The sequence below is a fragment of the Pundamilia nyererei genome, unplaced genomic scaffold (assembly GCF_000239375.1).
Source record: "Pundamilia nyererei isolate P.nyererei 1_Seehausen unplaced genomic scaffold, PunNye1.0 scaffold00201, whole genome shotgun sequence".
Taxonomy (NCBI): Eukaryota; Metazoa; Chordata; class Actinopteri; order Cichliformes; family Cichlidae; genus Pundamilia; species Pundamilia nyererei.
The window spans coordinates 342,270-358,080 of record NW_005187602.1 but is presented as its reverse complement, the minus strand read 5'-3'; the positions used below and the strand labels follow the sequence as shown (position 1 = coordinate 358,080).

At 39.7% G+C, this 15,811-nt stretch overlaps 1 protein-coding gene across 2 annotated transcripts; it reads left to right on the top strand.

The window, feature by feature from the left end:
- The first annotated feature begins 6 nt into the window (after positions 1 to 6).
- On the top strand, positions 7 to 7,433 carry LOC102194290 (prosaposin receptor GPR37-like). 2 transcript variants are annotated; one of them, XM_005747621.1, is made up of 2 exons: positions 7 to 1,127; positions 5,109 to 7,433. In XM_005747621.1, exons 1-2 carry the CDS (start codon positions 222 to 224, stop codon positions 5,940 to 5,942), a joined length of 1,740 nt encoding a protein of 579 aa, XP_005747678.1. In that variant the 5' UTR covers positions 7 to 221; the 3' UTR covers positions 5,943 to 7,433. The 2 variants fall into 2 exon arrangements, with proteins under 2 accessions (XP_005747678.1, XP_013769955.1); XM_013914501.1 differs by having other exon boundaries at positions 5,097 to 7,433.
- The last annotated feature ends 8,378 nt before the right edge of the window (positions 7,434 to 15,811 follow it).

Here is a 15,811-nt window from a genome sequence, read left to right as displayed (position 1 = left end):
TTTTTCTCACCGGTGATGCCTCCGGACTGGAGACGCACTGGGACGCACCCGAACGTGAAAGGTGCAGCACTCTTAAACGGCCAAAGACTTCGAGGAAGCTCTGTGTACACAAAAATGAAAGAAAGTTGACGGTTTGGCGGCAGATTTGAGTTTAAAAACTATCAAAACCCAGAGATGGATCAATCGATCACACGGTTTCATTTTGCGGTTTAGCCAGAGCCATGAGGATGTGTGCAGCCCTGAGTCTCCTGTGTTTGTGGCTGTGCAGCGAGGCCGTCGTTTGTCAACTTCCCTGGGACAAAACAAAGACGACGTTTAGTCCTTATAATAAATCCGCCACCGTTGAAAGGAATGTGCACAGCCGGAGATGGCGCACAGTCAGCCAGGAGGACCGTGGGGGGACACGCAGTACGAGTGCAGAAGCCTCATGGCTGGTTCCTCTAAACTCCTCGTCGTCTGAGCTGCCAGAGAAAAAGATCACCAGGCGCTCTCTGCGTGAAGGTGGTGCCCAAAGTGGAACTCGGTCATTTTTACCAGAAGTTTTAGTTTTAGGCACGAAAGAAAATGATAAAGATGAGCCGAGCAATGAAGTGTCTAAACAAACCCAGCATGGACACAACTGCACGCGCAGGATGAGTGGACGCACACGAAGGCAAAGGCGGGTTGCCGTATCCGGCAGGGCGACGCACAGCGAACCGCTACCTGTGGCCATGGCGCAGGAGCTAGAAGCCGACCCCCCCTTCAGACTCAATACAAGTGACTATGAGGACGAGTACTCTCTCCCGGACTTTCCCGACACCACGCGGCTCGTTCCGGTGAACACGCGAACCAGACGCAAGCAGGTAAAGAATCCATTCTACCCGGTAACCGCGGAGTCGTACGGAGCCTACGCTGTACTGATAACCGCCGCCCTCATCTTTACAGTGGGCATCATTGGGAACGTGTCGATCATGTGTATTGTATGTCACAACTACTACATGAGGAGCATCTCCAACTCGTTGCTAGCCAGCCTCGCGCTCTGGGATTTCGTCATCATCTTCTTCTGCTTGCCGCTTGTGGTGTTTCATGAGCTCACCAAGAAATGGCTGCTGGGAGAGTTCTCATGCAGGATTATCCCCTATCTGGAGGTGAGAGGCAGGGTGGTGGGGTAGTGATGGTTTGGTAGTCCCTCATGGTGCAGCAGATATAATTGTAGCCGAGTTCATCTTACAGGTGAGACCATCGTGGTCAAGTGAACCTCTAAATTGTTTTGCGCATCTACACAAAGCGCTCTCCTTCGTTCTCCTCCTCAATACACAATAAATCCTCCAATGACTACCTGAGACTGGCTTCAAAAGTGAGTTAGTCCATATATCAGTTTTTATTCCAGGACCAGGTCCAGGACCTTTTCCCCCTAATCCCCAAGTTTCATTTTATCTTCTTTTCAATTTTGCTGGTAATGAGCTTTTTCATTCATGATTTCTTGAAATGTGACCTGCATCCACAATATATCTGTACAGAGTTCCTTCTCAGCCAGGTGCATAATTCCTGACATGTTAAAAGAACATTATTCTCAACTTCACGTGTTCAAAACATTAATCAAAAGTGGCTCTTCATAGTTGGCATGAAACTTTCAATACATTTCTCCACAGGCTCATCTACTCTACATCTGTGCTAAGTTTTATTTCAAAATTAAAGGTCAACTCTGCTCAAATTGAAAAACTTAAAGGGATGTAATAATGTCATGTTAAAAATGTACTAAACATCGTATATATGATAGTTGACATGAAATGTTCCTCTTGGAAACCCACACTGTGTGTGTAGAGTTTCATCTTAACCCACTGCATAATTTCAGGAGAAATAAAATTACATTTCTGGTCAAACCCAACATGCTCAATCGAATATAATATCACATTAAAAAATTACTCTACATATGTGCCACATCTAGTCTCTGCATGTTATGGAGGCCACACGTGAACTCAAGAACAGCTTTAGTGCTGGAGTTTCATCCAAAAACAAAATACTAAATCAAGTGGAGCCAGGAATATACATTCTAGGGAAAACTACGGGTACATAATCGTGAGAACATGTAGCAAGGAGCACACAACTATGGTAGGACAATGACAAAGGACAGCAGAAGACAGAGATAATAAGTACACACTGGATATCAAGAGGAGAGGCAACAGGCTGGACACACGGGTGGAAGCTATAGACATAACAAGGCAGAGGAAGCAAACAACATGAGCCACAGAGAGCAATGGTTACCATAGTAAAATAGGAAAACACAACTACATGGGCAACAAGGCTTAACTTACATGGAGAAGAACAGGAGAACTACACAGATGAAGATGAGAAGTCACAAGAATAAATGCAGATGAGACTGGGACAAATTAATATCAACGAGACAGGAGAAGTAAAACTCAATACTAAGTACACAAGACTGTCATTTCCTGCCTGGAAACTGGTTGTAGTTTTGCTGACCCAAATGCTGTAAGCAAGAGATGAAGGTTACTAAAGTGAGCCTTTTTAATGAATGTGCGATAGACGGTTCAAAGCAAAAGCAAACACCCAGGAGTCAGAAGGAATAATTACTAAATTGGGAAATGCTATGGAAAACACAACAAGTGGAACAAAGGACAAAGAGAGACTGAGACAATAAATATAAGAGACAATGATTGAGGCAAGTAGGGGGCAGGTGGAGAACCACTGCTAAAACTAGACGACGAAGCACAGATGACAAAAGGCTGCTAAAGTAAAAATAGAAAGTGACTAAACAGATGGCAGCCTCAAACACAGAGACTTGACATAGCGGTTCATGATGGAGGAGTCTATACTTTCTGTGATCCTGTGACGTAAATTTTGTGATCAGACAGTTAGTGTGGGGGTCTGCATGCCTGCCTCTTTTTGTGACCTCATGAGTTGTCCAATGCATTAACTATGTGAACATCAGGGCTCCAATAAATGAGTATAATCCAGGCTTAAAACCTGCTTAACAGTAATATCTACTCGGTTGTTGGGGTGTGAGGTCCCTGTGTCCGCAACAGAGTATAATCCAGGCTTAATTAAAAAGATATAAACTATACAAAACAATAAATAGGAAGGGGTACACATGGAAATAACCAGAAACTGACACAAAGAACTAAACGGTAAATAGGCTGCACTTTGCTACTCCACCTGAGTACTCAAAGTGCTACAATATGCTTTATCCATCCATTCAAAGGAGCACTTTTTGCTACATATTCTACAAGGATAGTTTAACATGAGGACTGAAAGAACTACGGATCGAACCACGACCCGTGGTCTACGATGCTTCATATTGTGGCAAACAAAAACAAACAACATGGATCAAATTGAGAGCCAACAGAACGTTAAATAATGACAAAAATTCAAAGACTATAACAGAAAACCCCAGGTCCAAAACCCTGGGGCAATCAGAACGTTTTCATAACTTCTTCTGTTTCCCTACATATTAATGAATTCATAAGAAAGGTTAGGGACAATAGGCTGTACATAAAAGAGATGAGGTTTAGCTGACACTCATCAGCTACAGCTGCCTGTTTCTGGATACCCCTAAAACCAGTATCCAGATGGGTAATAAATGAAATGTACCCATGATACAGAGGGAAAAAATTCCTTTCAGTCAAACTGTTTTTTATAAAAAAATATTTCTGCTTTAAAGTTGGACCTTTATACCATGACTCTTCAGGGACTGACTCACTTTTAAAAGCATTTATTCTCACAAATGTATTAATTTAATTTTTATTTTATTTTATTTAAAAAAAAATTTTTTATCTGAATATCATCTCTTCTACTGACTCTATTACAAAAAACATCATACCTTTGCCTTTGAGACACTGACAGTTGTTGTTCAATTGGTGCTTACCTAAATTCCCATAGCAAGTTATCATGTCTGCAGCTTGTGACAACTGAAAGGGTTTTAATGTGACATCTGGAGACAAAAGGTCTTATTTATTGTGTTTAAGCTTCTTAGCAGTGGAAGCTTTTTGTCTGAGGCAGTGACCTACATGAGTTTATTGACGTCATCACCTCGCCTTATTGTCACCTAATGTAGCGAGGTGTGGTATGCGGCTCCACTACAGAGGAGGGATGGCGCCAGAGAGGCTGGCAGGGCAGCTGGAGCTGATCAGCCAATCAGGCTGTCCCTTTATCAGGAGGTCCTGCCAAAAGCTAGATAACTGAAAAGCTGAAAAGTTAACAGCCTGATCAAAGTGAACACTGTAAATAAAAACATCACTAGTATTGCAACAGTGGGTGTGACACACCTAAAAATTCTGCCAAATCTGATTTTAGATCTTTAATTGATTTATCCAGTTTGGAACAGGCCAACATAAAATTAGTTTTTTTTATGAAGACCTTTTTTTAAAGTCTAAATTGATTATATCTAATTTTTTTTCAATATGACAGTTTTGACCCTGATTTTGCATTGTGGGCGTATATCATGGGGGAGAGGCGGAGACTAATGATTGACTGCTCTTGTGTCACGTTTGTTACAAATTAAGAATGAGCAATTTGGGATACCACTCGCACCAGCCAACAGGTAAGACACACAGTTTCTGATTATCCATCCATCTTGCCCTTGACACACGCCCACAATGCAAAGTGGTCAAATAAATGTATAAATTGCTTTTTCCCTAAACTCTGCTGACAGTTCTGTGTTCAGGTTCTGTAGCCAGGCTTCCTGTATAAAAGCTGAAAACATTGGAGTATAAAAACAAGTGTTTGGAGGCTTCATTAGCACCAAGAACTCATAAATAGTCTGGTTAGCTGAAACTGTTTCAAAACTAATTATCTAATTTGAGTGTAACTAAAAAATGTGACTATGGAATATTGTATTTAGTACAAATGTGAAAATGATGCAAACTGTCCATCTATACATAAAAAATACACACAATTTATGCATACAAAAAATATATATACAATTTTTTAAGACACATTTCTGATATATTATCATGGTTAATTTTTTTTTAGATTTATTTGAATTTAATGCTAACATTGTTAGAGACAAATTCTGGTCTAAAGTACTTTTTATTTTTACTTTACTTCACATAATTGTTACAGTTATGAAATTGTACTTTTAACTTTTAACCTGATTCTAGCCTTTCTCCCAGGTGGTTTCTCTTGGGATCACAACCTTCACACTGTGTGCTCTGTGCATTGATCGTTTCCGGGCAGCCACCAACGTGCAGATCTATTATGAGATGATCGAGAACTGGGCATCTACCACTGCAAAGCTGGCGGTCATCTGGGTGGGCGCTTTGCTGCTGGCGTTGCCTGAGCTGCTGATCAGACAGCTGGTCACTGAGGACGAGGAGCCACCTGATGTGACACCATGTGAACGTTGTGTAGTTCGCATCTCAACAGACCTCCCGGACACACTCTATGTCTTGGGGCTCACCTACAACAGTGCACGCCTCTGGTGGTACTTTGGCTGCTTTTTCTGCCTGCCAACGCTGTTCACCATCTGCAGCTCACTAGCGACTGCCCGCAAGATCCGCAACGCCGAGTGGGCCTGTGTCCGTGGGGGCAAGAAGCAGCTTCAGCTGGAAAGCCAGATGAACTGTGCCGTGGTAGCTTTGGCCATCCTCTATGGGTTCTGCATCATTCCAGAGAACATCTGCAACATCATTAATGTGTATATGGCGGCCACCATTCCCAGGAGAGCCCTGGACATTCTGCACCTTGTCAGCCAGATGATGCTCTTTTGCAAATCGGCTGTGACGCCCGTTTTGCTGTTTTGTCTATGCCAGCCATTTGCCAGAGCCTTCTTGGACTGCTGTTGCTGCTGCTGCGACGAATGTGGCCCGCCCCACTCCCCCACCACTGCCACTAGCAACATTGACAATGAGTGCACCACCACCGAGCTTGAGCTGTCGCCATTCAATACCACCCGCAGGGAAGCATCCACCTCTGCCACCTACTCTGCTGTGGGGACAAACTACTGAGGTCAATAATCAACATTGCCATTGTACCAATCCATAGCTATGATTTTGCACGCAAGGGTTCACCCTGCTTTCCAGCACTCGACGCTTGAGAGGGGAAGTACGATGCGAAGATATGATAGATTATTGACAAGCGCTCTCTCCTACAGTGTCCAAGAGTGGAGCTACACCTGAGTGAGACACCTTGTCTCCCCAATTTTAAACCCAAACAAACATTCAATTCAAAAGCTTAGCAAAAACTTGTTTCTAAAATATCTGAGATAATTCAAAGGACATACAACTATATATAAAATGAACATTCTATATATTAAGTAGTTAGTTACAGTTTGTTCCATTATGAGAGGTGTTACACCAAATGCCCCTGAATTGTCTAAAACAACCCGATGTACGGCAGGGCTGGAATGGCTGCAGTGAAAGGAATGTGTGGCTCCTGTGGACACAGACCCTGAGACTGAGCTTCATCTGATGGGATCAGCAGATAGTTTTTTGTTTGTTTGTTTACTTGTTTGTTTCTAAAACACCCCAAACTCTTGAACACGCTTATGTTTACTGACTCACCGAATGAACCCACTCTCTATCTATTAACTGTTAAAAGATTTTCTATATTTGAATGAACAGTATTAGCCACTGGCAAAAACCTCAGCATTTTTAATGAACTCACTGGTATTTTTACTGAATCTGAGATCAGTTGTAAACTACTTTTTGTCACTGTTTACAAAATCTGAAACAAGACATGGTTGGTACATTTCTGATGTCACGAGAGTTTGTACCGTAATTCAATTTGTTTACAGATACTTTTGTAATTCTCCTCCGCACAGTTTAACTTTCAAAGCCAGAGGAGTGAATTTTACCTGTGGTTGTGCAGAAATGTTTTCACGTAAATATGCAGTTGTTTTAGCTCCACCAGCATTTCCTTCTGTGGTACAGACATTAGTAACAGTTACTGCAGTACCTAGATGTTTTAAATATAGTCAGTCACAACTGTTTTTTTTTCTCTTTCTGTCAAAAATTGTAGTTAATTATAGAAAAGTATATAATTTTTTTTTTTTAAAGAAATTTACATTGAAATAGACTTCATGTCTGTTGGCCCTTTGACACACTGGTGACCTGTCCACAGTATACCCCACTTCTTATCCTCTAGCAGCTGGGATAGGCTGGAGCCCCTCTGCAACCCCTAATCGGCCACTAACCTTTCAAAGAAAGATTTTAAGATTGTATTTATATTATTGTAGGTTTCTACCTTACAATATACAGTGCCTTGAGGCAACCACTGTTGTAATTTGATGCCACACAAATAAAACTCAATTGAATTTGAAGTAAATTTATATAGTAGTCAGTTCCCTTTCTCCAAACGGTCCTTTTAAGAAACTGTAACCAAATTATAATTTAGTATAAATAAAGATTTCATTAAAAAGCATTTTCCATGAAATTCATGCAACATTCAATTTTTAGTTTTTATTGTTTTGTTTTGTTTTGGGTTGTTTTTTTTTTTTACAAAATGAAATATCACATTAATAAACGAAAAAAATACATATCTTTGGAGTATGGTTTGAATATGATATTGTCTTTTTTGTGCAGCAAATTTCCACATAGTCACTTCAGTGTGGTCCCAAGTAGGGTAGGTTTTGATTATCGATTTATCGATTCAAATCGATTCTGGCTTGGATAACGTGATATCGATTCATTAAAATCCTGAATCGATTTTTTAATATAAATTTATTTTGGCCGAAATAAATTTCACCTGAGAAATGCCAGAATCTCAGGTGAAACCTCACAAGATTTCAACAACCACCAAACAGCTAAAACAGTAAATGAGAGCAGGTACACGGATTCTGCACAAAGACGTAAAAACAAAGCGCTGACGGATCAGAATCAGTGAGATGTCGCCTTTCTCACCCGACGGCACGGACAGTCGGGGCTGAAAGCCGACAGCTCGCTGATTCTGATGTTTCGGCGGGTCCGCGCTTTGTGTTTACGCCCTTTTTGCGCTGATTGTAAAGCTGTTAGTTTTATCTTTCTCCAAACAATATTGACCGAACCAGCAGCAAAAGAAGCTCCAAACTGCGCTTCACATAAACATCGTCATAAATTCCCTCTGACTTTTGCTGTTTTGCTTCCACCACGATAAAATCCCACTTCATGCACAGCTCTCTCTCTCTCTCTCTCTCTCTCTCTCAGTGTACTTCAAGAACAGTTTCTCGTCTAAAAATCTGTTTTCTGCATTATTCGCTTGCCTATTATGCACAAGTCTACCGTTGTTTACAGCGCTGTCAGACACTGTTATTTTTCCTTTTACTTACTTCCAAAAACAAAGCCTCATTTCTGCTGTTCAACAGGCTTCTGAACAAATTTAAACTTTTTAAAATTATGCAAAATTGCAAAACGCTTAGCTGTGTCTCTAATCAAACCTCTGTAACTTTGCTCTGCTTCACTTCAGCAGCATTAGGTAATGTTCATATGTTGATCAATGGTTTTCTTTCATTTTTGATGTACTGCAGAATATTTTTATAAAATCCCAGGCCAAGAAAGTCGCCTTCATGTTTTTCTGTGTTTTATCTTCAGCTACTTTGACACAAAGGCATCTGTCATGCTCACACCTTTGATAAAGTCTCAGCTTTCTTTTTATAGATATAAAAATATGGAATTGTACTGATGTATGATCTGAATTATAATATTTCTGACTCTCTGCGGCAAAATTTCCCCAATTCAAATCGAATCGAATTGAACTGGATCGAATCGATTCGGGACCTTGTGAATCGGAATTGAATCGATTCTAGAAATCAGTGACGATACCCAGCCCTAGTCCTGAGCTGTGATCAAACACAAAGCCCTTTAAAAAAAACAGGTAATGTTTCTGTAAGAGTACATATAAGAGTACAGTGTTTCTATAAGCCCTCACTTTTTACTGAACTGCTCCATTTAAATTTCTGCAGTCTTCAGGAATAATGTTACTGAATAAATGCTTTCTCCACATGGTAGCATTTTTCAAACATGATTTTTGTTTCACAAAGTTGAGGTTGGCTGTAGCATACTCCTTTGGATTTGATGTTTCTTTTGATGAGTTAAAAAAATTTATACCAAAATTCACTACTGAGAAATTAATCTCATCTTGCAGATTTCCAGAGACAAGTTCCTAGAATGGTACTTAGCTGCTATGAGCCTGAGTTCAGTCAAGTTATTGGCACATTTAAATGTAGTGATGCCAGGTAGTGATGTGGCTTGGTCAACCAGGCTGCGCAACAAAGATCGAGAGGTGCCAAAATGCAACCAAAGTGTAGTCTGGCTTAATGTGCACCTAACTGACTTAAGATATGACTGTATGAGCACGTTGCTCTTTACAGGCATTATATCACTGCAGGAGCTCAGGGATTCGCTGATAGTGCGATGCTGCAAAAGATTGACAAGATTAGACTTTTGTCAAAGTTTAGCTGTTCGTAGAGCTTTAACACTTGGAGGACAAGAAAACATTTCTAAGTGAAGGATAGAAGTAGAGTGTGAGACGTCATTGCCATACATCCAGAGCACACAGCTACTATTGTTGCTGCAGTTCAAATTGAACTCGTTTACTCAGAATTGCAATCAGTCCAGTTAACAGTTGAACCTCCTTAAAACATGAACAGAAAGCAGACAGAACTGAAAAGTCAAATCAGAAATATAATTTATTATGAAAGTTTTTTTTCCCTCAAAAAACTGCTCTGATAGTTTATTTGCTGCATCACATTCAGCACAACCCTCAGCTGTTTTTTCTCTCACCATAATTTAGTCATCATCGTCACCATGCAACTAACGTGGACAGAGCACGCCATTGTCCATGCTTCGTGTTAGGGAGTTTGTCTCTCAGCTGGGCCGGCACAGTGAATAGTGTTACAGTGCACATCTAGCCTCATTTATGCTAAGACAATAAGTTGTTGCTGATGGTCTTTTTGTCCTGAAACAGTGCAGTCAGTAAACAAAAGACTGTAGGCAGTTTCTTCTTCTAGTGAAGTTCTTACTCTTAATTTAATTTTGTTAATACATGTTTCTAATTAATATTTTAATTCAATTAAAGTGCACCCCAAGACTTTTTTTTTACTTTGCTTTTGTCCTTTAAGCAGTTCCCCTTACCAGGCAGTGTAAGTACTGTTGTAAAACTGCACAATGCTTTGAAGGCACTGATTTCAAAGTCACTTTCCTTGTTTGTGCCTATGAAAACAAATCTAAACACATCAGTAAAACTTCAAAAAAGAAAACATGTTCCAACACGTACACTGCTGATTGCAGCACTGAAGATGATGATGAGATTATACAGAGGTGTTTCTTGACATGGGCTGAAAGATGTTTTCACATTTAGGCCGTATTTACACCAATCAAAATGCTCCTTATTGTTAACATAAATGACTTCTTCATTTCAGGAAAAATACCACTCTCTGTGTTGCACTGAAGTAGCAGGTTAAATGTATTAACATGGAGGCAGTGGCACTCCTGTTACTCGTTTTATTTAGGCTGTTTTAGGCTATAAAACAAAAGTTTTTATGTTTACATAAATATTTTAGCGTAAGTGCTGTTTTAAGTGTAAATACTGTGTAATGCAGGTTACCTGTAAGTTACAGTAGGCCTCACTACAATCATTAATACTTGTGAGTAATGCTGGACTCACAAAGAAGTCCTACCATTAATTAATATTTCAATCTTAAATATGAACAACCTATCTCTATTAATCAGCTATGTACCACAGGCCTTCAAGCTTACAGTTATTAAACCGTTACTTTAAAAGCCATGACTTGATCCAGATGTCTTAGTTAATTATAGGCTAATCTCCAACTTTGCTTTTATCTCAAAAATTCTTAAAAGAGTAATCAGAAAAACAATTAACAGATCATCTGCAGAGGAATGGCTTATTGGAAGAGTTTGAGTCAGGTTTCAGAGCTCATCACAGCACAGAAACAGCTTTAGTGAAGGTTACAAATGATCTTCTTATGGCCTCTGACAGTGGACTCATCTCTGTGCTTGTCCTGCTAGACCTCAGTGCAGCGTTTGATACTGTTCTCAATAACATTTTATTACAACAATTAGAGCATGCTCTAGGTTAATTATGGTGTTCCACAGGGTTCAGTGCTAGGACCAGTTCTGTTTACATTATACATACTTTGGATGGCATAACCTTGGCCACTTGGTAACACTGTGAGGAACCTTGGAGTCATTTGTGAATAGGCTATATCCTTCAGTGCACATATTAAACAAATATGTAGAACTGCTTTCTTCACTTTGTGCAGTATCTCTAAAATTAGAAATATCCTGTCTCAGAGTGACGCTGAAAAACTAGTCCATGCATTTATTACTTCCAGGCTGGACTACTGGAATTCATTATTATCAGGATGTCCCAAAAACTCCCTGAAAAGCCTTCAGTTAAACCAAAATCCCGCAGCAAGAGGACTGACAGGGACTAGAAAGAGAGAGCATATTTCTCCTATATTGGTTTCTCTTCATTGACTCTGCGTTAAATCCAGCATGAATTCAAAATCCTGCTCCTCACATACAAGGTCTTAAATAATCAGGCCCCATCTTATCTTAATGACCTCGTGGTACCATATCACCCCATTAGAGCACTTCGCTCTCAGACTGCGGGCTGACTTGTTGCTCCAAGAGTATTCAAAAGTAGAATGGGAGGCAGGGCCTACAGATTTTAGGTCCCTCTTATTTTTTTCAGTTGTTGCCTGTCCCGTTCGGCACAGTAGAAATTAGAATTATTGTCTGAAGGCCAATAAAAATGCCAGATTTTATTTTCCCAAGTGGATCATTACGGTTTTGTCATACTAGTTCACTTGATTGATCTTTACTATTTATTTATTTAAATAAATAAATATTTAGCTTTTAAGGAATTTCAAGCGGAACAGACAGGACCAGGGTACAGGAAAGAGAAAGTTCAAGAAAAGGAGAGGGAAAGATCAACAAAGGAGAGGGAAAGAGAGAAAAGACACTAAAAATCTGCTTTTTTTCCTGCTGGAAAAAAAAGAAAACAAGCAAAAAGGAACAACACAGTAGGAAAACCACAGCAACAACCGAGATAAGGATGAATAACCTTAAGTAACAAATACTGAACAGTACTGAGTGGCACACAAGACCAACAATGCGGTAACAACAACATGCTTAGAGGCAGCAGCCAAGGAAGATAGTGTGTCAGTGAACACCTGTGTGCATGAGCGCGCTTGTGCTCATTCACAGTTAAACAGTTACAGTTTCACCATGTAACTATCTCTCTAGGGGCCTCTGACGAGCTCATGGGCCGCAATTGGTTGATTACTGTCAGGTGTGTGGAGCCAAGAGTGGGAATCTGAAAAAGCAGAGAACAGATATAAAAACAGAGGCAGAGGAAAACAAACTTTGGCAGAAATACAGGGAGAACAGAGGGGCCATGACAGAAACATTGTTAAAACAAAAATCACACAAATTTCCTTACTTTTTATGCAAACTTTATTTCATAAGGCTTGAAAAAAGCATTTGAGACTTTGTACTCATTAGTTTACTTTGATAGAATCTGATGGCCATTGGAAAGAAGGTTTAGAGCACTTGCACATTGGCTTCTTTTTTCAGACCAAAGATTTATGTCAATCTTATATAAAGTCTGTTGATTAGCTGTATTCCAACATGGGATCATTTTAGATCTATTCTCATATGAACTCAAGCATTGGGAAGTATGGATATTAACCTGATGGTGAAACTAAAAGGAAAATGTGGGGCTCACCAAACTTAGTAAATGTGAACTATTTCATTATGATTCAGTGGTTCATTGTTGGCCCAAAAGTTGTTGTTTTTTTTTCTTAAAAATCTTTACTTTCATCTCATCATTTCAATTAGCAGTGAATTTGTATTTATAGCATTTGTGTCCTCTGCTAATGGCATAACATTCTTGTTTAATTGTGTTCATAGCAGAATGATCCTGATGAGGCTCTTTTCATGTAAACCAAATTCTTCTCTAATCATCAGTTTGCCTTTGATTTGTTCTCTGGCACAAAATGTGCATGTTTAAGGCTTTTGTAAATGAAGCTGGCAGCCCCCGTTGCTGCTTCAGTAACTAGACAGCACCATTCATTCAGAAACAAAGGGGTGATGGGTACACAGGCTTCAGTATTGAACAAGCTGCTCACTGACCTTCTCCCAATTGCTCCCAGGGCTGTTTTCTGGGATAAGAAAGATATCCCCGGAGGGCTGGAACTGCTGCCTGTGACTGGTGGAGGGGAGCCAGGCTTCCAAAGTAACCAAACTACTTATCCGGGATTTTGCAAAGCACAAGACGTTTGGTGGTCTTAAGCAAAACAGCCATAAAGCTAACTATCATAAAAAACTATGAAAAAACATGAAGTTCCTTAATGCAAGACAGGGCTTACTGCCAAATTGCCAGGTCCATGTTTCTGTTTTTTTTTGTTTGTTTTTTGCCTTGGTTATAGAGCAAACACAATGCAGTTAAAACCTCCCTAATCTAGTTGAGATAGCAATGTTCAAATGTATCTAATGATTGGCTCTGCTCTTTACTTCATTTACACAAGTGATTTTATGTGTAACCATCACCCTGACTTCATGCATACAAGCAACTGAATTTGCTCTAACAGACCTGAATAAATATCAATGGTATTGAAAGTAGCTGTACATAATGTTATATTGGAGATGGCCATGAGTATTTTTTTCTCTAGTGGTTAAAATTTTATTTGTGAAGAAATTCATGAAGTTGTTAATAGTTAATGTTAAAGGAATGCTTGGCTCAACAGAGCTTTGACTTTTTAAAGGTGTGCATTTGAGAATTATACCAGGGAGTCAAGTACTTCCATTGCTTTCTTTTTCACAGGAGCTACAGTATTCAGAGTTGTAGGTAGTGAAGAAGTAAAATTATTAACAAAATGGGCATAAAATAAACTTAATAATAATAAAATAAACTTAATTGCAGCACTTTCAGAAAGACATCCACTGTGATGAAGTCTTTTCTCCACTGCTGTTGCCATTATTGTAAATTTAAATGTATTAAGAAATGATCAGATAAAAGAGAGTTTTCAGGAAATACTGTTAAATATTAAAATGCCATATGTTAGAACAAGATCTAGAGTGTGATTAAAGTGGTGGGTGGCATCTACCATGGGAGAGTTAACGGGGGCTATGCTGCCTCTAGCTGAGCTGGCTACAGGGGTCTGGCTAGCTATGGGATTTTCAAGGGTGCAAAGCTGGGTCTCCAATTCAGTGATCCTGGCCTCCAGAGCAGCAAACAGGCAACATTTGTTACAAGTATCATTATTACTAAAGGAGTCTAAGAGTAACTAAACAAACAAACCAACACAATGATCAGAAATGTGCAGGAGCGGCAGGTGAAGAGGCCATGCTGCTAGCAAGTTGTTATGAGCTAAGCTAGCAAACTCCTAAAGACAAAAAAATTATAAGTCTGCTGACTGATGTGAAACTTATTGGCACAGTCTGCTGCTGGCTTCCACATCCAGAGAACAAAGAGACAAAGAAGAGAAACTTCAAGATGTGAAAATTTTGAATTTCCAGGGATGCTATAAAAGACATGTTTCAGGATTTCGCCTCAAACTGATGTTTGTGGAACCAGAGAGTTCATGAATTGCAGATGTTTTTCACTTGTCAAGAGAAATAGGAAAACACAATACAAAAGGCCCTTTTAAATTAAAGTCCAGTCAAAAGTTCCTTTAGTCAAAGTTAATGTGATAACTGGGAAACATCAACAGTGATTGTGAATATGAACATAACAAGCACCTCTGTTAGACAGTGGAAAACATAGTAGTGCTAAATGCTAAAAATGAACCACCCAATGCTAGCATGCATCTAAGGCAGTGGTTCCCAAACTTTCTTTGCTGGGCCCCCCTTTGTTTTACAAGAAAAGTGTTGCCCCCCCCCCCGCACACGCACGCACGCACACATCCTCCAACCACACCCACCCATATTTTGCTCCATTGCGGTTTATTTCACACCTCAAACATTTAGTAAACAATTGAGCAAATACAAGTAATCAGCAATAAATTACAGGTAGTAATAAAATAAACTACTAACTCTTTTACGCTACGTCCGCACCTACACGGGTATTTTTGAAAACGCAGCTGTTTCGTCCACACGTAAATGGCGTTTCGAATCACCGAAAACTGAGATTTTTTAAAACTCCTTTTTTGCTTTTACGTGTGGACGAGGAATACAGAGTTCGTCACGCAACGTCAAAGGTATGTGCCTTTTTTCACGTCACGCTGTGCGCCACGTTACTGTTTACATGAGATGAATTGCAGAATGGCAGATAGAGACAAAATACTGTTAATGTGACTATCTGCAGGTTTTACACGCTTACATATACACAAGCAATTACTGTCCCTCCATTTACAAAGGCAGAGGCGTCACGGTGAAATTATTTTACGTGTAGTTGTTTTTTTTCCTGTGTTATAATATTCAACATTGCTATCAATACATTTTTCAAAAAAATGCCTCTCTGTGCAAAATGGGTTTAAAAACATAAACAACCGTGGGATACTGTTTGTCTGTTATTTGAACCGGAGGAACAAATCGTGGCAGGATCAGCCTGATATTATTTGTATCCAGCTGTAACTTTACTGTATAAAGTATAGTATACTATGTATATCTCCAAAATGTCAGGAGTAGTTAGTCATTACAACAAGTGTTTGTGAACTAAAAATCAAGAATGTGGGATACTGTTTGTCCGTGATTTGAAGAGCCCAGCGCTGCTCCCGACGCAGGGAAAACCAATTCTGCAGGGGAGACCTAACTTGGCACTTGTGCAGGTGAAGCCAAAGGGAAGATATGCTTCACCATATTTTCTAGTCTTTGGCTTAGAATGAAGTTGGTTTGGAAACATATTCAGCGATGCTTCATCTCCTGCTTTGTGTTTC